The 26,530-nt window shown below is 48.0% G+C and overlaps 2 protein-coding genes across 5 annotated transcripts in view; one reads left to right on the forward strand and one right to left on the reverse strand.

The window, feature by feature from the left end:
- The window catches only part of ccnk (cyclin K), a 42,059-nt gene extending 25,034 nt beyond the window's left edge, over positions 1-17,025 (reverse strand). Inside the window, exons 1-3 of one of the 3 annotated variants that reach the window (XM_086002740.1) lie at positions 16,722-17,025; positions 12,997-13,336; positions 7,162-7,362 (exon numbers count right to left, since the gene is read on the reverse strand). In XM_086002740.1, the coding sequence (XP_085858866.1) occupies positions 7,162-7,358 (197 nt within the window). In that variant the 5' untranslated portion in view covers positions 7,359-7,362; positions 12,997-13,336; positions 16,722-17,025. The remainder of the gene's footprint in view (positions 1-7,161; positions 7,363-12,996; positions 13,337-16,721) is intronic. The other 2 variants (XM_086002738.1, XM_086002739.1) reach the window with 2 other exon arrangements.
- A 261-nt stretch (positions 17,026-17,286) lies between these two features.
- The window catches only part of setd3 (SET domain containing 3, actin histidine methyltransferase), a 137,009-nt gene continuing 127,765 nt past the window's right edge, over positions 17,287-26,530 (forward strand). The window contains exons 1-2 of one of the 2 annotated variants that reach the window (XM_086002736.1): positions 17,287-17,469; positions 24,684-24,763. In XM_086002736.1, coding sequence (XP_085858862.1) covers positions 24,711-24,763 — 53 coding nt within the window. In that variant the 5' untranslated portion in view covers positions 17,287-17,469; positions 24,684-24,710. The remainder of the gene's footprint in view (positions 17,470-24,683; positions 24,764-26,530) is intronic. The other variant, XM_086002737.1, reaches the window with a different exon arrangement.

Raw genomic sequence — 26,530 nt, forward strand, 5'->3', positions numbered from 1 at the left:
GGAGACGAATCTAAATTCAGTTTAGGCCTATAGTTAAGGCCATCAAGCAGTCTACATATATAATCGGAAACTGATTAAGAGACCCATCGAGGCTGGACAGGCCCATCAAGGAACATTCATGACAATGCAAGTCAATTATCGGGCCGGTAGATGCGATTACCGGCCATCTAAGAAGTCAATATGGATTGCTACCATTATTTAAAATAGCCCGCCAAGATTAAGACAAAGGACTAACTTGATTTGGCGCGCAGATAAGCGTTTTCGAAAAGAGTATAATTGAAGGCCCCTGGGTAGCAATCGCGCTCTTCTCTCTCCGCTCTTCGGCCCCTCGCCCTCGTGGCGGTCGCTCTTTCCCCGTCCCGCGCTTACCCCCTGGCCTTTGCCTGTGCCTTTTGCCACTCCATCTGAAAATCGCCCAGGCACTGCATCGGGCGGACACGGACAATTCAGGCCAGGCGAGGCGGGTCGCGGGAAGACGGACCGAGGGTAGACTTCGAATTATCGGGCCTTCAGCCTCAGCCGACCTGCGAATACCTGCACACCAACTCAAACTGTCGGCTGACGACGAAGAATCATCCCTGCAAGGTAAAGTACCCAAACAGAGACTTTAACTTTGGGGTACTCGAACCTGGACAACGCCCTTGCAGCGCCCGGAGACCATGTGACGACAGCAGGCTCCAGAGAGCACCAAGAGCGAACCCCGAACCCTGCCGCTGTTTTGAGTCCAACAAACCCTTTTGATTGGTGAGCATGAAGTTCTGACCCCTCATAGCTTAACCTAGTTAGGTATAGGGGGTGGGATAAGGATAAGGGGATTGTTAAGATAGTTGCTTTCCCTCGACGTGCTGTGTGTTCCCCATTCCCTGTATAAGTATAATAATAGTTATTCTTTTGTATTTTTGCCTGTAGAAGTGTACATTAGTAATTTTCCATAAGATTTTTCCTCTTCAATAAAATCTTGGTTTTTGCTTACATGCAACCACCTGTCTACTCGAGTCTTCTCTGTACCGCCGCCTTGTACCTAAGTCCGGTGTCTAGAACCCAGGGGCATGGGAGCGATTTGAACCGCTCATAAACAGTCAGAGGCATAACTGACTGGGCGCACGCGCCACCCCCTACAATTACCTTAACCCAAGGAAGCAGAAAGCCCTCCAAATAAAGGTCCCTTACCATTTGGCATTTAAAATTCTTTTACATTGGGCCAGAGTTTTTTTTTCAGGATTAGGCTTGTTCAGATATTCAGGAAATTTGTATAAATCCAACTAGTCCAAAATGTAGTTTCAGCTAGGTACTGAGCCAAGAAGAGACACTAGCCCAGAATCAGTCAAAAAGGAGATATCTGAATATATGCACTTCAGAAACGATGGGGAGATGGTCCCAATGGAAACATTGCTGCCAATTTAAGACCAATGCATACCCGAGACCGGAGAGGCAGCGGACCTGCGAGGGATCACCAGAGGCCCGACCAATCCAGGTTCCGGGAGAGAGGTAAAAAGTAATCCAAGTGTGACGTCAGCAGGAAGCAGGTAAGTGATTGGTTGGTGAGTATTTCTCTCTTTTTTAAAACTTTAACTCTGTTTTATAGTTTCTAAGGTCTCTCTGGTGTAGCGGGGACTGTTGGTAAACTATTTAACTGTAGTGAAATTAGTGGGATTGATTGATTTAATTTAAACTCAATTAATTAAAGGGTAAGTCATGGCAGGACAGCCCGGCCCTGTGATCTGCTCTCCTGCGAGATGTGGGAACTCAGGGACACTTCCTGTGTCCCTGACAACTACGTGTGCAGGAAGTGCACCCAGCTGCAGCTACTGACAGACTGCATTGCGGCGCTGGAGCTGCGATTGGATGCATACTGGAGCGTTCACGATGCTCGGGACATCGTGAATAGCACGTTTACGGAGTTGGACACACTGCAGGTAGAGGTTGGACAGGAAGAAAGGGAACGGGTGACCAACAGGCAGAGTACTAGGCGCAGGCAGGTAGTGCAGGGGTCCCCTGTGGCCATCCGCCTCTCCAACAGATATACCTCTTTGAGTACTGTTGGGGGGGATGGCTTATCAGAGGAAGGCAGCAGCAGCCAACTTCCTGGCACCAGGGGTGGCTCTGCTGCACAGAATGGAAGGAAAAAAAGAGTGGTAGAGCTATAGTAATAGGGGATTCAATTGGAAGTGGGATAGGCGTTTCTGCGGCCGCAAACGAGACTCCAGGATGGTGTGTTGCCTCCCTGGTGCAAGGGTCAAGGATGTCTCCGAGCGGCTGCAGAACATCTTGGAAGGGGAGGGTGAACAGCCAGTTATCGTGGTGCATATAGGCACCAACGATATAGGTAAAAAGCAGGATGAGGTCCTAAAAGCGGAATATAGGGAGTTAGGAGGTAAATTAAAAAACAGGACCTCAAAAGGTAGTAATCTCAGGATTGCTACCAGTGCCACGTGCTAGTCAGAGTAGAAATAGAAGGATACTTCAGATGAATACGTGGCTAGAGGAATGGTGCCAGGGGAGGGATTCAAGTTCCTGGGACATTGGAACTGGTTCTGGGGGAGGTGGGACCAGTTCAAACCGGACGGTCTGCACCTGGGCAGGGCTGGAACCGATGTCCTAGGGGGAGTGTTTGCTAGTGCTGTGGGGGAGGGTTTAAACTAAAATGGAAGGGGGTTGGGAACCTGAGCAGGGAGACAGAGGAAAGGAAAACAAGGATAAAAGCAAAAGATAGGAAGGAGAAAAACAAAAGTGGCAGTCAGAGAAATCAACGGTTTAAATCAAACGTGGCCACAGTAAATAATAATTCTAATAGGTCTAAGAGCGTTAAAAAAACAAGCCTGAAGGCTTTGTGCCTTAATGAGGGGAGGATTTGTAATAAGGCGGATGAATTGGCTGCGCAAATAGAGGTAAACGAATATGATTTGTTAGGATTACGGAAACGTGGCTCAAGGACGGCCAAGACTGGGAACTCAACATCCAGGGGTATTCGATATTCAGGAAAGATAGGCAAAAAGGAAAGGGAGGAGGGGTAGCATTACTGGTTAAAGAAGGGATTAACACAATTGTAATGAAGGATATTAGCTCTGATGAGGTGGAATCTGTATGGGTAGAATTGAGAAATACTAAGGGGAAAAAAACATTAGTGGGAGTGGTATATAGACCTCCAAACAGTAAGGCGGAGGTTGGGGATGGCATTAAAAGGGAAATTAAAGAAGCGTGCAATAAGGGCACAGCAGTCATCATGGGTGACTTTAATCTACATATAGATTGGGCTAACCAAATTAGTAACAATACTGTGGCGAGGAATTCCTGTAGTGTTTACGGGATGGTTTCCTGGACCAATATGTCGAGGAACCAACCAGAGATCAGGCCATCTTAGACTGGGTATTATGTAACGAGAAAGGATTAATTAGCAATCTTGTTGTACGAGGCCCCTTGGGTCGGAGCGATCATAATATGATCGAATTCTTCATTAAGATGGAGAATGAAGTAGTTGACTCAGAAACTAGGGTCCTCAATTTAAATAAAGGAAACTACGATGGTCTGAGGAGCGAGTTGGGTAGGATTGATTGGGGAATGGCACTCAAAGGGTTGACGGTGGATAGGCAATGGCAAACATTCAAATACCGAATGGATGAACTACAGAAGTTGTTCATCCCAGTTTGGCATAAAAATAAAACAAAAAAGGTGACTCAACCGTGGCTAACAAGGGAAATTAGGGATAGCATAAGATCCAAGGAGAGGACATACAAATTGGCCAGAAAAAGCAATAATCCTGAGGATTGGGAGCAGTTCAGGATTCAACAAAGGAGGACAAAGGGATTAATTAAGAAAGGGAAAATAGAATATGAGAGTAAGCTTTCAGGGAATATAAAAACTGACTGTAAAAGCTTTTATAGATATGGTGAAGAGGAAAAGATTGGTGAAGTCAAGCGTAGGCCCCTTGCAGTCAGAATCGGGGGAATTTATAATGGGGAGCAAAGAAATGGCAGACCAACTAATAAATACATATTTTGGTTCTGTCTTCACAAAGGAGGACATAAATAACCTCCCACAAATACCGCGGATCATAGGGTCTGATGAAAGGGTGGAACTGAAAGAAATTAGTATTTGTAGGGAAGTGGTGTTAGGGAAATTGATGGGACTGAAGGCCGATAAATCCCCAGGGCCTGATAATCTACATCCCAGGGTACTTAAGGAAGTGGCCCTAGAAATAGTAGATGCATTGCTGGTCATCTTCCAGAACTCGATAGACTCTGGAACAGTACCCATGGATTGGAGGGTAGCTAATGTTACCCCACTATTCAAAAAAGGTAGCAGAGAAAAAGCGGGGAATTATAGACCGGTAAGCCTGACATCAGTAGTGGGGAAAATGCTAGATTCCATTATAAAAGATGTAATAGCAGAGCACTTGGAAAGCAGTGACAGGATCGGACAAAGTCAACATGGATCTACAAAAGGTAAATCATGCTTGACTAATCTACTGGAATTTTTTGAGGATGTGACTGGTAAAATAGATAAGGGAGAACCAGTGCATGTGGTGTATTTGGACTTTCAGAAGGCTTTCGATAAGGTCCCGCATAAGAGGTTAGCGTGCAAAATTAAGGCACATGGGATTGGGGGCAAGGTACTGACTTGGATAGAGAACTGGTTGGCGGACAGAATGCAAAGAGTTGGAATAAACGGGTCATTTTCCGAGTGGCAGGCAGTGACTAGTGGGGTACTGCAAGGATCGGTCCTAGGACCCCAGCTGTTCACAATATATATTAATGATCTGGATGAGGGAATTGGATGCATTATCTCCAAATTTGCAGACGACACAAAGCTGGGTGGGAGGGTATGCTGTGAGGAGGATGTCGTGAAACTCCAGTACGATTTGGACAGGTTGGGTGATTGGGCAGAAACATGGCAAATGCACTATAATGTGGATAAATGTGAGGTTATCCACTTTGGTGGCAAAAACAGGAAGGCAGATTATTATTTGAATGGCAATAGATTGGGAGAAGGGGAAGTGCAAAGAGACCTGGGTGTTCTTGTGCACCAGTCGCTGAAGGTAAGCATGCAGGTGCAGCAGGCGGTTAAGAAGGCAAATGGTATGTTGGCCTTCGTAGCAAGAGGGTTCGAGTACAAGAACAAGGATGTCTTGCTGCAGTTGTACAGGGCCTTGGTGAGACCGCACCTTGGGTATTGTGTGCAGTTTTGGTCACCTTACCTGAGGAAGGACGTTCTTGCCATGGAGGGAGTGCAGCGAAGATTCACCAGGCTGATACCTGGGATGGCAGGAATGACGTACGAGGAGAGATTGTGTCAATTGGGCTTATACTCACTGGAGTTTAGAAGATTGAGAGGGGATCTCATCGAAACCTGTAAAATTCTGTCAGGTCTGGACAGACTAGATGCAGAAAGGATGTTTCTGATGGCTGGGGAGTCCAGAACCAGGGGTCATAGTCTAAGGATAAGGGGTAAGCCATTTAGGACTGAAATGAGGAGGAATTTCTTCACCCAGAGAGTGGTGAACCTGTGGAATTCTCTGCCACAGAGGGCGGTGGAGGCCAGTTCATTAAATATATTCAAGAAATAGTTGGATATATTTCTTAAGGCTAAAGGGATCAAGGGATATGGGGAGAAGGCAGGGACAGGGTACTGAATTTGGATGATCAGCCATGATCTCATTGAATGGCGGAGCAGGCTCGAAGGGCCGAATGGCCTACTCCTGCTCCTATCTTCTATGTTTCTATGTTATGTTAGTTATCTTTGGCATCCATTGACACGGGACTTACTGCAGAGCTGATACCGAGCAGCTTTGTGGCCAGAGATTAAGCCAGTCCTTCGTGACCCAATTACTTCCCTCCAGCCTTGTGAGCCAACACTGCAGTGTTCAACGAGTGCACGATTTTTTAAGAACTTCCCTACAGACCCACTGCATTCAAAACTGATCTTGAAGCCAGGAATTGGAATCAACTGATGCTGAAGTGAAGGCGAGGTAACATCTAAAGATAGAACTTGGTGAGGCAATATGTGAATATGCCGAAATGTGCATACATCAAGGCAAAGTTGCCGATGATTTAACCAAGATTTATTGAAAAGGGTGGTGGTGGTGGGGGGGGGTGTTGGTGAGAACGAGTCTTCTTTTTGGAAGTCAGTAAAACATTTGTCTCAATAAAGATCTGTAGATTATGAGCACTTTTTTTTTAATATGCAAAGACAACAGACAAAGAATGGAGGATGCAGCTCACAATAAGGCTTTGTGGGTAAGAAGGGAGAGAAGCACCGGCTTCAATCACAGCAAAGCCCTTTAATAGACACAATTTTACCACATGCAAGGGTTTCCTGTTTGTATCTGGAATTGGATAAATGACAAATGAAGCTTCAATTTCTAAAGAAATGATCTCTGAGGGACTCATTATACCCAACCTATTTTTCTAACTCCACATTGGGAATATCAATCCTCAAAAGGGGGAGTCAAGAGCAACGAATGCTAGAGTCAGGCTAGCTGCAGAAGGGATAACAGTGATGGATATTAATCAGGATGTGGAAGCTGCAGCATTAGTCTTCTTCCTAGTTATCTAGTAGATAAGAAACATCAAACTTTACAGCAAGATACATACTCTGACAGCATGAAACATATTTTGGACTATCCTTCGGACAGATCAGTTGTATTGCAAATAGTGGAACATTAATAACTTTAAAACACACATCAGCAACCTGATAACACAGTGAGCAACGTTCCTCCGAAGATGCGCGGCCGCACAACAATCGAGAGGTCCCGCGCAGGCCGCTCACCAGTGCTGCCGCTGGAAGAGATATGGCACATGCGAGCGGCTGTGCAGCAAATTTAAAGGGCCCGTGCAGGGAAAAAAAATTTAGAGGGAACATTGAGAGTGAGTTAGAATAGGTGCAAACAGCTATGGGGCCAGGGTTTGAATCCAACCAAAATAATGGGGCAAAAGACATCTCTTTGCCAGCTGCAACAATCCTATGTGAATTTACTCAATGTACTTCCTAATGGGTACAGAGTAGGAACGGTATTCCATAGCTGGCTGGCCAACACTCGACCAGGAGTGGAAGATGCTGACAATGAGCGTAACAATGGGAGAGGAGAGGAAAGCATCCCATTTCCCAATCCGGACATCCTTACCTCGATGAACAAAAATTCTGAAAAGACATTTAAAAGGATACAGCCCCAAACGTGTTCCCACATCAAATATAAACCTGGCACCCTCCCGACGGTAGCGTGCCTCTGTTGCTGGATCAAGTCCCTCTAACTGTGACGGGGTGTGCACAAGATCCTTCTTATCCCAATACCAGCATGGCTTCCTGAGGTCCACGTTTCCCAGTGCCGTCGTCGGGGTGGAGTTCTCCTTATTTTCCTTCATTTACCTGGAATCAGAAAGCAAGCTATTTACTTCAGATCAGTTTGATAAATTTATAATTGGTTTCACAACTAGGATCTTTATTGCAGGGATTTTTTTGTATTATGAAACTATACTAGATGCAGGAAGGCTGTTCCCGATGGCGGGGGAGTCCAGAACCAGGGGTCACAGTCTAAGGATAAGGGGTAAGCCATTTAGGACAGAGATGAGGAGGAATTTCTTCACCCAGAGAGTGGTGAACCTGTGGAATTCTCTACCACAGAAGGCAGTGGAGGCCAATTCATTAAATATATTCAAGAAGGAGTTAGATATATTTCTTAAGGCTAAAGGGATCAAGGGATATGGGGAGAAAGCGGGGACAGGGTACTGAGTTTGGATGATCAGCCATGATCTCATTGAATGGCGGAACAGGCTCGAGGGGCCGAATGGCCTACTCCTGCTCCTATCTTCTATGTTTCTACCAAATTGTCCAAAGCCATTGACCTTCCAGAAAAACACTACACTAAAGTAAGCAGGAGGATCAGCACTTTTATTTCAAAAGAATTCTGTGCTCCCAGCAGAAAAAATGGATTTGGATGATGCATGATCTGAAGCAAACAGGAGTTAATTTGGTACTTCACCAATTAGGTTGTTTTCTGTCCTTAACATTGGCTTTTATATTAATGACTTGGATGAAGGGACCGAGTGTACTGTAGCCAAATTTGCTGATGATACAAAGATAAGTAGGAAAGCAAGTTGTGAAGAGGACACAAAGAATCTGCAAAGGGATATAGATAGGCTAATTGAGTGGTCAAAAATTTGGCAGATGGAATATAATGTGGGAAAATGTGAGGTTATCCACTTTGGTAGGAAGAATAAAAAAGCTAATTATTATAAATGGAGAGAGACTACAGAATGCTGCGGTACAGAGGGATCTGGGGGTCTTCGTACATGAAACACAAAGTTAGCATGCAGTTACAGCAAATAATTAGGAAGGCAAATGGAATGTTGGCCTTTATTGCAAGGGGGATGGAATATAAAAGTAGGGAAGTCCTGCTACAACTGTACAGGGCGCTGGTGAGACAACACCTGGAGTACTGCGTACAGTTTTGGTCTCCTTATTTATGGGGGGATATACTTGCATTGGAAGCCATTCAGAGAAGGTTCACTCGGTTGATTCCAGAGATGAAGGGGTTGTCTTATGAAGAAAGGTTGAGCCTATACTCACTGGAGTTTAGAAGAATGAGAGGGGATCTTATTGAAACATATAAGTTTCTGAGGGGGCTTGACAGGGTAGATGCAGGGAGGAGGTTTCCCCTCGTGGGGGAATCTAGAACTAGAGGGGCATAGTTTCAGGATAAGGGGGCACCCATTTAAAACAGAGACGAGGAGGAATTTCTTCCGAGGATTGTGAATCTTTGGAATTCTCTTCCCCAGAGAGCTGTGGAGGCGGAGTCATTGAATATATTCAAGGCTGAGATCGACAGATATTTGAGCTACAGGGGTGTCGAGAGTTATGGGGAGCAGGCGGGAAAGTGGAGTTGAGGCCAAAATCAGATCAGCCATGATCTTATTTAATGTCCTGCTCCTGTTTCTTATGTCCTTTTAAAGTCTACACATTAATACCACTGACCTCATCACCCCCAAGCTCTGGTGCTGTGATTGGAAGGAGGAAAGGTCAGCTGTAATAGGGTATGTGTAAGATCCTTCTTATCCCAATACCAGCATGAGCCTATAGTCTCTGGAGTTTAGAAGAATGGGAGGTGATCTCATTGAAACATAGAAGATTCGGAGGATTGACAGGGTAGATGCCGAGAGGTTGTTTCCCCTGGCTGGAGAGTCTAGAACTAGGAGGTGGGCGTAGTCTCAGGATAAGGTGTTGGCCATTTAAGACGGAGATGAGGAGGAATTTCTTCACTCAAAGGGCTGTGAATCTTTGGAATCTCTGCCCCAAGGGCTGAGGGTGCGCAGATGTTGAGTAGATTCAAGGCTGAGATAGACAGACAGAGAGGTCAGGAACTGGGGAGGAGGGAGGGCAGAGGAGGTCAGGAACTGGGGAGGGGATGGGGAGAGGAGGTCAGCAACTGGGGAGGGGGAGGGCAGAGGAGGTCAGGAACTGGGGAGGGGGAGGGGAGAGGAGGTCAGCAACTGGGGAGGGGGAGGGCAGAGGAGGTCAGGAACTGGGGAGGGGGAGGGGAGAGGAGGTCAGCAACTGGGGAGGGGGAGGGGAGAGGAGGTCAGGAACTGGGGAGGGGGAGGGGAGAGGAGGTCAGGAACTGGGGAGGGGGAGGGGAGAGGAGGTCAGGAACTGGGGAGGGGGAGGAGAGGAGGTCAGGAACTGGGGAGGGGGAGGGGAGAGGAGGTCAGGAACTGGGGAGGGGGAGGGGAGAGGAGGTCAGGAACTGGGGAGGGGGAGGGGAGAGGAGGTCAGCAACTGGGGAGGGGGAGGGGAGAGGAGGTCAGGAACTGGGGAGGGGGAGGGGAGAGGAGGTCAGGAACGGGGGTGGGGAGAGGCGGTCAGGAACTGGGGAGGGGGAGGGGAGAGGAGGTCAGGAACTGGGGAGGGGGAGGGGAGAGGAGGTCAGGAACTGGGGAGGGGGAGGGGAGAGGAGGTCAGGAACTGGGGAGGGGGAGGGGAGAGGAGGTCAGCAACTGGGGAGGGGGAGGGGAGAGGAGGTCAGGAACTGGGGAGGGGGAGGGGAGAGGAGGTCAGGAACGGGGGTGGGGAGAGGCGGTCAGGAACTGGGGAGGGGGAGGGGAGAGGAGGTCAGGAACTGGGGAGGGGGAGGGGAGAGGAGGTCAGGAACTGGGGAGGGGGAGGGGAGAGGAGGTCAGGAACTGGGGAGGGGGAGGGGAGAGGAGGTCAGGAACTGGGGAGGGGGAGGGGAGAGGAGGTCAGGAACTGGGGAGGGGGAGGGGAGAGGAGGTCAGGAACTGGGGAGGGGGAGGGGAGAGGCGGTCAGGAACTGGGGAGGGGGAGGGGAGAGGAGGTCAGGAACTGGGGAGGGGGAGGGGAGAGGAGGTCAGGAACTGGGGAGGGGGAGGGGAGAGGTGGTCAGGAACTGGGGAGGGGGAGGGGAGAGGAGGTCAGCAACTGGGGAGGGGGAGGGGAGAGGAGGTCAGGAACTGGGGAGGGGATGGGGAGAGGAGGTCAGGAACTGGGGAGGAGGGAGGGGAGAGGAGGTCAGGAACTGGGGAGGGGGAGGGGAGAGGAGGTCAGGAACTGGGGAGGGGGAGGGGAGAGGAGGTCAGGAACTGGGGAGGGGATGGGGAGAGGAGGTCAGGAACTGGGGAGGGGGAGGGGAGAGGAGGTCAGGAACTGGGGAGGGGGGAGGGCAGAGGAGGTCAGGAACTGGGGAGGGGATGGGGAGAGGAGGTCAGGAACTGGGGAGGGGATGGGGAGAGGAGGTCAGGAACTGGGGAGGGGGGAGGGGAGAGGAGGTCAGGAACTGGGGAGGGGGAGGGGAGAGGAGGTCAGGAACTGGGGAGGGGGAGGGGAGAGGAGGTCAGGAACTGGGGAGGGGGAGGGGAGAGGAGGTCAGGAACTGGGGAGGGGGAGGGGAGAGGAGGTCAGGAACTGGGGAGGGGGAGGGGAGAGGAGGTCAGGAACTGGGGAGGGGGAGGGGAGAGGCGGTCAGGAACTGGGGAGGGGGAGGGGAGAGGAGGTCAGGAACTGGGGAGGGGGAGGGGAGAGGAGGTCAGGAACTGGGGAGGGGGAGGGGAGAGGAGGTCAGGAACTGGGGAGGGGGAGGGGAGAGGAGGTCAGGAACTGGGGAGGGGGAGGGGAGAGGAGGTCAGGAACTGGGGAGGGGGAGGGGAGAGGAGGTCAGGAACTGGGGAGGGGGAGGGGAGAGGAGGTCAGGAACTGGGGAGGGGGAGGGGAGAGGAGGTCAGGAACTGGGGAGGGGAGAGGAGGTCAGGAACTGGGGAGGGGGAGGGGAGAGGAGGTCAGGAACTGGGGAGGGGGAGGGGAGAGGAGGTCAGGAACTGGGGAGGGGGAGGGGAGAGGAGGTCAGGAACTGGGGAGGGGGAGGGGAGAGGAGGTCAGGAACTGGGGAGGGGGAGGGGAGAGGAGGTCAGGAACTGGGGAGGGGGAGGGGAGAGGAGGTCAGGAACTGGGGAGGGGGGAGGGGAGAGGAGGTCAGGAACTGGGGAGGGGGAGGGGAGAGGCGGTCAGGAACTGGGGAGGGGGAGGGGAGAGGAGGTCAGGAACTGGGGAGGGGGAGGGGAGAGGAGGTCAGGAACTGGAGGGGGGAGAAGAGAAGGCGGTCAGGAACGGGGGTGGGGAGAGGCGGTCAGGAACTGGGGAGGGGGAGGGGAGAGGAGGTCAGGAACTGGGGAGGGGGAGGGGAGAGGAGGTCAGGAACTGGGGAGGGGGAGGGGAGAGGAGGTCAGGAACTGGGGAGGGGGAGGGGAGAGGAGGTCAGGAACTGGGGAGGGGGAGGGGAGAGGAGGTCAGGAACTGGGGAGGGGGAGGGGAGAGGAGGTCAGGAACTGGGGAGGGGGAGGGGAGAGGAGGTCAGGAACTGGGGAGGGGGAGGGGAGAGGAGGTCAGGAACTGGGGAGGGGGAGGGGAGAGGAGGTCAGGAACTGGGGAGGGGATGGGGAGGAGGAGGTCAGGAACTGGGGAGGGGGAGGGGAGGTCAGGAACTGGGGAGGGGAGGAGGAGAGGCGAAGGTCAGGAACTGGGATGGGGAGGAGGAGGAGGAGGTCAGGAACTGGGGAGGGGAGGAGGCGGTCAGGAACTGGGGATGGGGGTGGTCAGGAACTGGGTGTGGGGGGGGGGGGGGAAGAGAAGGTCGGGAACTTGGGGGGGGGGGTTGAAGAGAGGTCAGGAACTGGGGGGCGGGGGTCAGAGGGTATGGAGCACGGAGAGCACAGTTCAGATGGGGGAAGAATGTGATCCAGGTCTGAAGGGGGGGGGAAAATGAGAGCGAGCATGTGATCCAGATGGTAAGATGGATCACGTTCTTCCAACCCCATCCCCTTTGCGCCCGCACCAAGTTCCCCCTCTCCCACTATTCACTTCATACCCAATAAACCTGTTAACAATCCGTGTCACACACACACATTCTATGGAGGTGGGGGGATTCGTCAGAAACTTGGGTGGGGGAAAAGAGGTCAGGGACTTGGGCAGGGGGTGGGAAAAGGTCTTAACCCACGAGGGTGAGCCCTGTTCTATGTGAGCTCTGCTCTGCCTGGAGCCTGGCAGTCAGAATGGCTCAAACGACACTTTGCAAAGTAACTGATTATGTAGGCAGGCGGGATCTAATTACACATTACAGAGAAACTGCTGGGTGTGTCTTGTCCTCCAAGGGGACCAATCAGAACTTGTGTTGCAAATAGACATGTCCTTTCTGAAATGGCCAACCGATTGTGTATTTAAATTAAAATCGCCAGTCTTTCAAGACCATGGGCCGATTTTCATCTACCTACTAGCCGTTCATGCTGAAAAAAGGCACGCCAAACAGACAAAACTCCTACACCCACCTGACTCAATTTCTGAGCGGGCTTTCAAATGGGCAGTCAAAACAAGCATAGGAACCCACAGGCCCGATGAGGACAGTGATAATGAGTGTGCATGTCAAGTCTGCATCATTCGGCACGAGCTGTATGTGGAAGGGGAGAGGCTGGCGAGGAAAGTGTTGGAAAATTGTAATACCTGTATAGGAAACTTTGGTTTATCCGGAGGTTAACTGTCTGGAATGCTCGAGCCACCGGCAAAATTCAGGAGTCGGTTCAATAAGTTTTTTTTCTTTTCGTTGCTTTTTTTTCCACTATGTCAGGCTCTGCAAGGTCTAGCTAAAGCTGTTGCTTAGCTACAGAGACGCTTACAAGCTATGGCCGACTGTTTAGAAGCTGTAACAGGGTTTGTTGCTAGATACGGAGCTCAAAAGCTTCCGTGTGTTTTAACATTAGCGCTGGTTTGTCCGGCAGTTTCGATGGGACGGCAACAGCTCGGTCCCGTCGGTGCCGGATAGCACAAAGTTTCCTGTATAGAGCTGAAAAAGAGAGAAGAGAATTAGCAATGGGAGTGCGGGGGGCTGGGAGAAAGAGATGCAAGAGTGTTGCTGGGTGATCTTTCAGAGTTAGACGATGATACCGGTAACAATTTGGTTGCGGGAAACAAAGCAAAACACAGTACACCAAGATTCTATATTGTCTTCGTTAAAAGGCAGAATACTTTAAACAGAACGGACTCCCTAGACTGTGAATATTACAGATTAAAAACTTGAGTTGTGCAAAACCAAACATGTAGATGCCTTCAAGGTCTGAAATAGCATTTCCAATAACAAACACACACACAGACATCAAGTCTGAATAGGCCCTGCATAGAAAGAGCGTCCTATAAACGCACTGAATATAGAGATGTGATTTCAAGATAGATGCATGCTTAGATTACCAGACCAAATAGTTACCATTTAGTATTTTTTTTCAAATTTCTGGAGGCTTACTAATTTTGCTGTGTAATAATGGATCAAAGATATATTGGTCAGCGTAACATAATGAATCAAGTAGGATTACCAAATGTGATGAAATTTGTCAACTTCAACATTTGTAACAATTCAAACCAAGTGCAGTATTTCTCCAGATTTAGATCTTCATCCCTTTTGAACCAGGTACTTTATCATAAACAACTTCCACAACATGTTAACAGCATCTGGTATCACCATATACAGTTAGCATGTCAGCATTCGAGGTCAAGGAATGTTAAACATTTTGTGAATATCACTGCACTGTCAGACTCTCAATTGATATATGACATTCCTCCCCATAACCTGTGCTGTACAAGAATTAAGAGACTTCTGCCCGCTGGGCTTTTCTTTCGGCATTTTCAATTTCTTTCTCGTCATCGACTGCATCCACCTCCCCAGCAACTGTCTCAGGTGAACCAGGCTGTCTGCAACCTCAGTGTCCTATTCGACCCCGAGCCGAGCTTCTGACCCCATAGCATCTCCATCACAAAGACTACACATTTCCATCTTCATGACATCGCCCACCTAAGACCATATTGCTGCTGAAACCCTTATCCATGCCTTTGTCACCTCCAGACTCAGCTATCCAATCCTCTCCTAGCCAGCCTCCCATTTTCCACCCAGGATAAATTTCAGTTCATCTAAAACAGCTGCTGCCCACATCCTCTCCCCCCCACCACCTTGTCCCGCTTGACCATCACCCCACCCTCGCTAACCTACGTTGGCTTCCGGTTGCTCAGTGCCTTAAATTTAACATTTTCATTCTCTATGGCCTCCCATCTCCAACTATCCCGGTCTGACAAACGATTTTAAAATTCTCATCCTTGTGTTTGAATCGCTCTATGGCATCACCCGCCCCTATCTTTGTAACCTCCTCCTACAACCACCCCCACCCCACCCCACCAAGATAACTGCACTCCTCCAATTCTTGCCTCTTGCGCAGCCCTGATTTTCACTGCTCCACGCCCGACTGTCGTGCCTTCAGCCGCCTAGGCCCCAAGCTCTGGAATTCCTTCCCTAAAACAACCACCCTGCATTTATATAGTGCCTTTAACATAGTAAAGCGTTCCAAAGCACTTCACAGGAGCGGTCAGACAAAATTGGACACCGAGCCAGAGATAGTGAGACAGGTGACCAAAGTCTTGGTCAGAGTCTGAACCTGCGGTTCCTCTCGTACTGAGCAGGATTACTATTTCAACAACCATCAGTATATTTTAAGGAGCGACTTAAGAAAAAGAGAGAGGTGGAGAGATTTATGGAGTGAATTCCACAGCTGAGGGCCTAGGCAGCAGAAGGCACGGCTGCCAATGGAGGAGCAATGTAAATCAGGGATCCGCAGGGGGCCAGAATTGGAGCAGCACAGAGATTTTGGAGCTTTGTAGGGCTGGAGGTGGTTACAGAGATAGGGGAAAGCGCTACATAGATACATATTGTTGTTATCTCTCTTTCCATTATACATCTAGCATATGTGCTTCAACATTCATCAACTCTTTCTGGGGCACTACCTCACAAAACACACACATTCTGCAGAATCACAGATTTGGGAGTTTTTCCCCTCTTGCTGGAACTGGCCTGTTTATGATGCTTTCAACAGAGGGAAAGAAAGATGACTGAAATGACCATTAAGCCCTGCCATTACCACACTCAGGCATCCTAATATTATTTACTATATACAGTAGGCAGCCAGAATCAAAGTAGTTAATGACCCGTCAACTATTTTTGAAAGCTGCGTAGGCACCAACACACCATTTAGATCCAAGATTACCTTTCGTCATTGTGGAGGAAGCCAAAGTAAAACAATATAAATACGTTTCATTCCATGCACTTGGAAAATTGGGTGGTCATCAGCTACTTTAAATGTATAATAATCTCAACTGACACTTTAGTGCAGTACTGAAGAACTGCTGCATTGTCAGAGGTGTCATCACTCTGATGAGACATTAAACTAAGGCCCAATTTGCCTATTCATGCACAAAGATCCCATGGTACTACGCGAAGAGAGCGGAAAGTCTTCCGATGTCCCAGCCAACATTTAGCACTCAAAACATGAAAACAGATTAATTTATCTCACTGTTTTTTGTGGGGCCCTGTTGTGTACAACAGTTAAAACATAATTACTGTAATTGGCGATAAAATACTTCGCATTGTACCAATGAGGCAAATTTAAAAAATACAATGCCTTCAAGCCAAGAGATCCAGAGCATAGAACTGCTGAAAACAGAACTGAATATAATCAAATTATTCGTCAGCACAACTAGTGTATTACCAGTGATGTAAATGCCTCAATAATATCTTCTGTTTATATCTTCTGCAGGGCAACATTTTCCCCAAACGTCCTCAGTTGTCCCGGCAAAACTCTCGCAGAACAAAGGCTCCTTTGGCCCTCTGCACTGAACAGTTTAACAAATTATCCACGGGTCACCAAAAGCACTCCTTACAAATAGTATTTCCTGTGGGGAAAGGGACACTACCCCGAAGCAATTCACGGCACTTCAATCCCGCTACATACAGGAGTGGGCCATTCAGCCCCTCGAGCCCGTTCCACCATTCAATCAGATCATGGTTGACCGGTGACCTAATTCCATATACACGCCTTTGCCCCATATCCCTTAATGCTTTTGGTTAGCAAAAAAAATCTATCAATCTCAGATTTAAAATTAGCAATTGATCTAGTATCAAGTACAGTTTGCGGAAGAGTGTTCCAAACTTCTTTGTCTACATAAGCGTTTCCTAATTTCACTCCTGAAGGGTCTGGCTCTAATTTTTAGACTATGCCCCCTAGTACAAGACTGGGAGCCTTTCTTTTTTCAAACGGAGGAGACGGCGCGGGGTTGCTGTGACTGGGCTCGGAGGCAAACACGCTGCCTCCCCGCGATGGCCAGTCAGCCGCTGGCTACAATGTGAACCTTACCTGAGACGGTGCTGAGGCCCCGGCCTCCACTGCACCAGGCTCGGCGACACACAAGCCTTCCTTCGCCCCGACCGTCCAACTCGACCCCAATAAATCGGCTCAATTTCAACAGCCGCGAAGAGATCCGCCGAGGAAACGAGCGGCGAGGAAGAAAGATAAATAAATTCAAGCAAGCCAAGGGATTAACACACGAAAACTCGCGGCACTTTCACTCCGGCTCGCTAACTTCCCAAACGAGTCAGACAGGGCGCCGCCATTTTGAACAAACCACCCCCACGAAGACAACCGCTGACTGCGCAGGCGCGGCCAGCTCGCCAGCCCCGCCCCTGCTGTTTGTGTCGTCACACAATTGACAAGCCGCTCCGACCTATCGCGCGCCGGATTTGGACCGCCCGCTGGCGTCATCGCCCCAATCGGCGGGATCCGCGAGGAAGAAAGGGGGCGGGGACAAGAGGAAGGGGCGGGGCGACGCGGCGCGTGATGACGTTCCGTTGACCGTTCAAATTGGACGAACGTTCCAGCTCGCGGTGGCCAAGCTGGTGATTGACGTTACATTGGACCAATAGGCGTGAGGTACACGCAGGCGCGGCGGCGGCCGCGCCAATCAAGGCGACAGAGAGGCGGGACCTGGGCAGCGATCAAGTTAGGCTGAGAGGCAGCACTCAAGCTTGACTGGTGGGGTGTGTTTTTTCTGCCCCCTTCTCATTGCCGATTCATTTTACCTTCATCAAAGGGCTGCGGTGTTCAGGTTACTGAATTATTCTCTTCCTTAAGCTTTGTTCTGATGATTAATTCCTGTCTGTGTGAAGTGTGCTTCGCTCCCAGCTCATTCTGCTCTTGCATGTGAACCTTATGGGGAATAGACCATGAGTGAGTGATGGGGCAGGGCCTGCAGAGCTTCCTCTGCCAGCCTTAACCCTTTATTTGGCCATTGCACACTCGTGTGGTGTCATGGACAATTTAAACCGAGGGTGTCTTGGCAAACATTGCTCCCTCAACCAACACCGCCAAAAACAGATTAACTACAATCATTGGCTGCTTGTAGGACCTTCGTCTGTGCAAACTGGCTGCTGCATTTGTCTACACTTCAGCAGAGATCAATTGGATATGAAGCACTTTGGGACACCCAAGAGGATAGGATATTGGGCAAAGCAGGTTTAAAATGTGAGGTAGAATCACGACTAGACCTGATGTCTGTTTATGGCTGATGAACATTCATTGAAAACCTTAATCATGTAATGCTTTTAAAAGTAGAAGAAATAGACTTTGATTTTTTTTAAATTTTGGTTTTCAATTTTAAATGTGAATGGGCAAGTAGTGCCACTCAAAAACTGCACTCACTGTAAGGGAAAGCAAGAAGTTGCTGTTAATGTTAGTATCACATCCTTCTGGTGTCCCAAAGTACTTCGTACCCAGTGGATCTCTTCTGAAGTGTAGACAAATGCAGCAGCCAATTTGCACACAGAAAGATCCTACAAGCAGCCAATGATATAGTTCAATCTGTTTTTGGTGGTGGTGGTTGAGGGAGGAATGTTTGCCAAGACACCAGCAGACAGTCCTTGGTTTAGGGTAGTAACTCTATTTAATGGTCCTAATAACATTATAAAAATGTTTTAGGCTGATTCTTTTTACAGTGTCTGGACAGCTTTTTATTGAGAATATATATTTAAAACAACATAATTCTCTATAATATGTTTATATGAAAGTGTAGTGTGGGTGTACTCAGAACTAATGAATATTTGTGGACTTGAAAGTTTTATTGTCCACTGCTTTACATTTCTGAGGATTTATATGTTCACAACTAGAGGCAGGTTGCCTGGATGTCCAGAATGATCAAAAAACACATGGGTAACCTGCGTGGGTGTAATTTTTCTCTTTTACAAAACTTTTTTCCTGTGGTGCTGTTCATGGCATGTCAAAGAATGAGCTGTTTTAGAATCATAAATATAAACAGCACAGAAGGAGGCCATTTGGCCCATGTGTGGCTTTTCAAGACCGAGATCGATAGATTTTTGGATATTAAGGGATATGGGGATAGTGCAGGAAAGTGGAGTTGAGGTAGAAGATCCACCATGATCTTATTGAATGGCGGAGTGGGCTCGAGGGGCCAAATGGCCAACTCCTGCTCTGATTTCTTACGTTCTTATGTTTTTTTTCGAGCAATCCAAAATGAATCCCTTTTGCTACTGTGTAAAATAGAAAGCAGGCTTGTGTCATTAAGACCAGAAGGTGTATTTGCTCAAGCATTCCTGAAATGAATGATTGAGTCAGTTAGGAGTCGAGATGAGAATTCAGGATTTGCTGATTTTTACAAGTCACTGTGAAAGAGACATTGTAGAATTGGTCTACTCTTGAGGTGAGGGGGGGGCGTGGGGAGTGCTGAAATGAAACCTTTAAAGGTTGGTTTGCATCTGCGAAAGGAAAGATCCAAGTACAGGAGGTAGAAAATGTAAATGTAGGAAACACTGTTTGAAAAGTTTAAACTTTCCTAGACTTGTACATAACTTGGAATTGCTCACTTTATCTGGTTTAGCATCTATGGTCTGCTCCAATTCTTGAGAAGATAGTAGTCAGTCAGCAAATCACATGACCTAACTAGGTGTGTCAAATAAATTTGCCTGTGATTACAAGTGACACAGAGGGATGTTACAGGAAAGACTTGCATTTATATAGTGCCTTTTGCGACCTCCGGATGTCCCAGAGCACTTTAAAGCCAATTAACTACTTTTTAAAGTGCGGTTACTGTTCTAATGCCGGGAGCACGGCAGCCAATTTACGCACAGCAAGGTCTCACAAATGTGACTGGATAATCTGTTTTTCGGTGTGCTGGTGTGTGCTGTATCCAAGACTGAATATAACTCAACAGATGGATGTACTATGATATGATGAGTAGTGATGTATCCCTGAAAGTGTGGAGCAATAGCAGGAAGTGCATGAGTTTGGAGGATTGACTTGTTTCTGCCATCATGTGTTGGTGTATGTTTTAGTGAATTGTCACAATCAATAATGTACTCTGGCCATCTTTATAATCAGATGGTAACAGTGATTCCATCAGTCATTAAGTCTTCATTCCAAATGCCGTGCATCAACAAGACAGAGCCCTGGCAGCCTTTGTCCGCACAGACTGTCCACAAAATAGACTTGCATCTAAACAGATGTTCACAGTATATAAATGAGTTAAGAGAACGTATGTTCTGGAATGATTGTATGGCAAAAGTCCGATTCATGGTTCCAATGGCGATTTATAAAATTACTCTAGTTTCGGGCTTCTGTGTTATGATGTCACACGAGCATTCGATTCGATTATTGTGATTCTCTACGTGCCATACAGATTTATGTGGCTTGGGAATAAAAATTATTAACTTGAAAGTGTTTGGTTGTTTGTAAGCACCAAGGGAACCCAGCCTGTGGCATCGGATAAGCTTTTTCTGGGTCGCAAATAACTCCAACTAATGTACTAGCCCCTGCAGCACGTTTGTGGAATGAAATATGCTGCTTTTTGATTTAATATGTTACAGATTCTAGTAAAACCCTTTTGATCCTAGATATTAGCCATGTCATTTGTTTTGATATTGATTATGTTATCGGGTGTTTCTCCAATAGTGTTGGACTCCTGAAGCTGAGCAGCGATGGGCTCCGGAGCAAATAGAAACTTGTCACTTGGGTCTGTTCTCCTGGCACCCTTGGCAGTTTCATTTTGGCATTACGATGAGCCTGAGCTTTGGCTACAATGTAGAATAAGCATGGTAGTGTGTTACAAGAATCACAGTTGAGAAATGTAAGTGAGGACCAAGGCCCATCGTGCAGGATATCATCAACGTTGAAAAGTGTGGGAGGGAAGACCAGACACATTAAAATCAGTGACTAGGTGATGCTGTGCTTGGATTTTAAAAGCCTGTTGATTTGCGGCAGGAAGGGAAGACCTTTGCGAAAGAGTGAATTCGAGTAATAGACACTGCACTTTCAATGTCACGAGGATGCAGGGCCCTGCCACACAGTGCTGTAGTTTCCATACACCATCTTGCCTCTCGCCTTCGATCTTTCTCTCAATCAAAATCTTTCTCGCCCCTCTCAATTTTACTGATTCATCTACGGCCGTTGCATCTCTGAGCTTTACCCTTTCATTCCTAAGCTCCAAATATACTACACTCATTTCCTCCTCCCTGCTATTACACGTGTGGAGTCGTTTCACTTCCCGACATTGTGGATGTAACTTTTGGTGATGTTTGTTTTTTTTTAAAAAAAGGTTCCGTCCCAAGTGGTGCTGGTGTATATTTTATGTTTTATTTCTGACTTTAAAATAAGAAGTTGAATTTATAAAGTGTTTTTCACATCCTCGTGACATCCCAAAGCCCTTCACAGCCAATTAATTACTTTTTGAAGTGCAGTGACTTGCTTTGTGAGCTTACTAAAGTATTATTAGCTGCGACTTGAGGATGCTTATTCAAGAGTTTTGTGCATTAGGTGTCTGTAGCCCAGGTTCAAAAAATGCAACGAACTACATGTTCTTAAAATAAAATAAAAAAAGAATCCACATCAGCCCCCTCGTCCTTGGACATGGTGGAAAAGTCCCGTTTTATGGTTCTGTTGTTTGAAGTCAGAATAAGATTTGACTAACTTTGTCATTTTCATATTTCCAGCTGAAAAGTTGCAGCTTATGAAAAGTAGTTTCATAGAATCATAGACATTTACAGCACAGAAGGAGGCCATTTCGGCCCATCGTGTCTGTGCCGGCCGACTAACCAAGAGCTATTTCGCCTAATCCCACTTTCCAGCTCTTGCTCCGTAGCCTTGTAGGTTACGGCACTTTAAGTGCATATCCAAGTACTTTTTAAATGTGGTTAGGGTTCCTGCCTCTACCACCCTTTCAGGCAGTGAGTTCCAGACCCCCACCACCCTCTGGGTGAAGAAATTTCCCCTCAAATCTCTTCTAAACCTCCTACCAGTTACTTTAAATCTGTGCCCCCTGGTTGTTGACCCCTCTGCTAAGGGAAATAGGTCCTTCCTACCCACTCTATCGAGGCCCCTCATAATTTTATACTCCTCAACAAGGTCTCCCCTCAGCCTCCTCTGTTCCAAAGAAAACAGACCCAGCCTATCCAGTCTTTCCTCATAGCTAAAATTCTCCAGTCCAAGCAGCATCCTTGTAAATCTCCTCTACCCTCTCTAGTGCAATCACATCTTTCCTGTAATGTGGTGACCAGAACTGTACGCAGTACTCTTGCTGTGGCCTAACTAGTGTTTTATACAGTTGAAGCATAACCTCCCTGCTCTTGTATTCTATGTCTCGGCTAATAAAGGCAAGCATTCGATATGCCTTCTTAACCACCTTATCCACCTGGCCTGCTACCTTCAGGGATCTGTGGACATGCACTCCAAGGTCACTTTGTTCCTCTACATCACTCCGTGTCCTACCATTTAATGTGTATTCCCTTTCCTTGTTAGCCCTCCCCAAATACATTACCTCACACTTCTCCGGATTGAATTCCATTTGCCACTGTTCTGCCCTCCTGACCGATTTATTGATATCTTCCTGCAGTCTACAGCTTCCTTCTTCAGTATCAACCACACAGCCGATTTTAGTATCATCGGCAAACTTCTTTATCATACCCCCTACATTCAAGTCTAAATCACTGATCTATACCACAATCTTTGAGGATTGTGCATCAATTTACAACAACAGCTACTTGCATTTATATAGCGCCTCTAACGTAGTAAAACATCCCAAGGCGCGTCACAGGAGCGTTCTCAAACAAAATTTGACACCGAGCCACGTAAGGAGATATTGGGGCAGAAAAAGGTAGGTTTTGAGAAGTGTCTTAAAGGAGGAAAGAGAGGTTTACATAGGATATACAGCACAGAAACAGGCCATTCGGCCCAACCAGTCCATGCCGGCGTTTACGCTCCACTTGAACCAACACCCTTCTTTCCTCATCTAACTCTATCAGCATAACCTTCGATTCCCTTCTCCTTCATATGCTTATCTAGCCTCCCCTTAAATGCATCTATACTATTCACTTCAACCACTCGTGGTATTCTAACCACTCTCTGGGTAAAGAAGTTTCTTCTGAATTGCAGAGCTTTGGCAGCTGAAGGCCCGGCCACCAGTGGTGGAGTGATTAACGTCGGGGATGTGCAAGAGGCCAGAATTGAAGGAGCACAGATATTTTGGAGGGTTGTAGGTCTGGAGGAGGTCACAGAGATAGGATGGGGCGAGACCACGGAGGGATTTGCAAACAAGGATGAGAATTTTAGAACCGAGGCGTTGCTTAACCAGGAGCCAATGTAGGTCAGTGAGCACAGGGGTGATGGGCGAACGGGAACTTGGTGTGAGTTAGGATGCGGACAGCAGAGTTTTGGATGAGCTTAAATTTATGGAAGGTGGACGATGGGAGGCCGGCCAGGCGTGCGTTAGTCAAGTCTAAAGGTAACCAAGGCATGGATGAGGGTTTCAGCAGCGGATGAGCTGAGGCAGGGGCGGTGTCAGGCGATGTTACGGAGGTGGAAATCGGCGGTCTTCGCGGTGGTGTGGATATGTGGTTGGAAGCTCATCTCGGGGTCAGATACGACACCAAGGTTGCAAACAGTCTGGTTCAGTCTCAGACAGTTGCCAGGGAGAGGGATGGAGTCTGTGGCTAGCAAAGGGAGTGTGTGGCAGGGACCGAAGACTATGACTTTGGTCTTCCCAATATTTAGTTGGAGGAAATGTTTACTCATCTAATTTAGATATTGTTTCCCTGCTTTACAGTTGCTTAACTGAAGTGTGTGTGCGTGCGTGCGCTGGTAATATACTGTCAGTATGTGCAGTGATTCCTGTGTTGGTGGACACCCAGGATCAAGTATATGGATACGGGCAGGAAAACAGTACCCTGTTCCCCAAAATCCGAAACGTTTTTCTTGCCTGCTTTGTCAAGATTCTCAAGAATATGAGGAAAATATCCAATTTCATAGAGTATTGGCAATGTTAAAATGGTTACAGATGCCAGAAGATCGAGGATTGTATTTAGCAGACTCAAAAGATTGACTGGATCATTTGACTGAACAAGAATCTACGAGCAAGAGCAGATGCTCATCTTGGTAGATTATGTAGGGCATAGCAATGGAGACTGACTGACTGACTGTAGAAGAAAAATGGGGAAACTATTACAGTATAACACCCAGAGGTGCAAGAGGATGAGAAAACCAGCAAAATAATATAAACTCCCTTTTTAAAAAAAAAAAAAAAAAAAAAATCATAGTAGATTAATCATACTGTGAAGAAGCTGCCCTTCTGTAGAATCAATAGCCTTGAGGATTGTTGTGATCCAAAAGGCCCTAGCTGGGGAAAAAAATGAAACATGGTAGTTGGAATAGGAAATGTTAAAGAGGCATGGCCTCCATTTTAAAAAGTGTTGGGCAAACTTTTTGTTTGTTTACAACACTCAACAGATGCAGCACCTCCCAAACCTGTGACCTCTATTGCCTAGAAGGACAAGGGCAGCAGGTGCATGGGAATACCTCCACCTCCAAGTCACACACCATCCTGACTTGGAAGTATATCACCGTTCCTTCATCGTCGGTGGGTCAAAATCCTGGAACTCCCTCCCTAACAGCACTGTGGGAGTACCTTCACCACACGGACTGCAGCGGTTCACGAAGGCGACTCGCCAGCACCTTCTCGAGGGCAATTAGGGATGAGCAATAAATGCTGGCCTTGCCAGTGACGCCCACATCCCAGGAACAAATTTGAAAAAAGGCCAAAACGAAATGTACCATTGTGACGAAATGCCACACAGTTCTTCTGGCTTTTCTCAGTCTCCAAACAAAAAGGCTTGCCAAACATGTCTTCATGAAGGTGGTGCTCTTTTTAAAGGGACAGTAAAGTTGTATGTGTTACAGTATAACCTTAGATTAAAAGTGCCTTAACCGTTCATTGTTTCCATACTTTTTTTTTTTCCTTGGTGTGTTTGCACACGTGTACAGGAAAACCTTCGAGAAAATACAGGGAAAATGCATAGTGTTCAGGAAAAGTCTGGTCACGATCTGGGAGCACTGAAAAGGAGGTAAGCCAGGGCCTAGAGTTAAAAGTTTGATAAAAGGAGAAAAGTATTCCTCCGATGTTCCAGGCATAACATTCACTCTTTGATTTCTGCTACTCCAAAGGAACATTCTTTGTTGGTTGCTCTCCTTTTAAGGCAAAGTTCTTTCCAAAAACGTATTTTTGCCTTGAGATTTATACCCATATGTATAATAATAGTAATAAACTACCATTAGGAATCCGTATTTGTGCTTCCAGTTGACCCTTTTTTTGGTTGCTCCACTCCATCGGGTTTCAAACTGGGGTCGCTGAACTTTAGGGGATGTGCGTTGGAGATCCAACAGGGTCCCCAGGGTCATATTGTCATCAGATTTCTCTCTCTCTCGACTTGTAGCATATTGTTTCTGTTGTTGTGAACTAATTATCCATGTTTCGACAAGGATTGCTTTTCCTTTGGGTAGCTGACTGTCTTTCAGAAGTTAGGACAGGGGTCTCTACCAGTGTCAATATTTGCAGTGGGTGCCCTTGCACAGTAAAGTTTGAGGATCACTGTTCCAGGTCTTCAGTCCGCTCCCAGTGAATGTTGACGCGGGACTGTTTGTGTTGAAATAATTTACTTGGGAGTTCTAGCTACTTTTTATTTTGTATAACTTGCCTCTTTTTTGCCATTCTTTTTCCTCCTCCCTCTCCAGAAGAAGTTAACTGCGCTGCAGCACGGGCACTGGTTATCGCTGCCCAAGTGATCATTCTTCATGTGTTACCCTAGGCAGCGAGTGTTGGCAGGCTACTCCTCCAATGGGGGGGTGGGTGGGGGCGTGGGCGGTGGCATCAGCACCAAGCCTGATTCTACCCTCACCCGACATTCATTCTCACATATTTCTAGCAAGATTGCTAGATATTGATCAGGAGCGGGAACCCTAACTATATTCTTTCTCCTCTTTCCCGACCGGAGTATTTGAAGAATCTCTCTTTAGGTCACAACCAATGCCCCCTGTAAGCTGCACTGCCTCCTACTCGGCCTGCTTCCCCCAATGTGCGGCCCATTCAGATTTTTGCACATGCGCGGTATCTACAATATAAAAGCCGGTGAGCGGCCTGCGCGGGACCTTGCAGATGACTGCGCAGCTTAACGGGAACATTGGTCACAACTATACTTTTTAGTCTCGGGTAAAACACTTGGGCCTAGAAATTGGGTTGGGGCGCAAAAGTCGCCTGAGCGCAGGATTTAGCGCAGCGATCGGAGTGATACCGATCGCCAGAAATTCAGTTTCAGTGCCGCTTGAGGGACACTGGGCAAGGCTCGAGGCGCTCCGCGTCCCTCTTAGGGCGCTGAAACTGATTATCGCAGCGCAACGTGCCGCTGCGGCACGGCACGCTGCGGTACTGCAGGCCTTCCTCCCACTGTTAAGGGGGAGGTGCCTGCAACAGCGCGATCCCCGCTCGCGAGTGCCGGCAAATGAGCCCGGCACCAAGGAGAAGTGCCGGGCTCTCGGGAAACAGCCGGCAATGCCGCGGGGGGGGTGGGGGTTAGGAGGCCGGGGACGGAGGTGCTGGCAGGCGGCTGCCGAAAAAGTGGCCGCCCCGCACCTCCACCTTAACTTGCACCGCTGCCGGCACAGTAAGGCCCCGTGAACCGGGCGCGGGTAGCGAACGGCGCAACTGCGGCGTTCACTACCAAATATCACGAACGGGGCACGAATGGGGCGCTGCGCACACCGATGACGTCATCGGTGGCGGCGCAGCGCAAATGCCTAACGCCACCATTAGCGCCCCTCCTGAATATCGCGGGAGA

Source organism: Somniosus microcephalus, chromosome 12 (assembly GCF_052327205.1).
Source record: "Somniosus microcephalus isolate GS21.2 chromosome 12, FLI_Smic_1.0, whole genome shotgun sequence".
NCBI classification, from domain to species: Eukaryota; Metazoa; Chordata; class Chondrichthyes; order Squaliformes; family Somniosidae; genus Somniosus; species Somniosus microcephalus.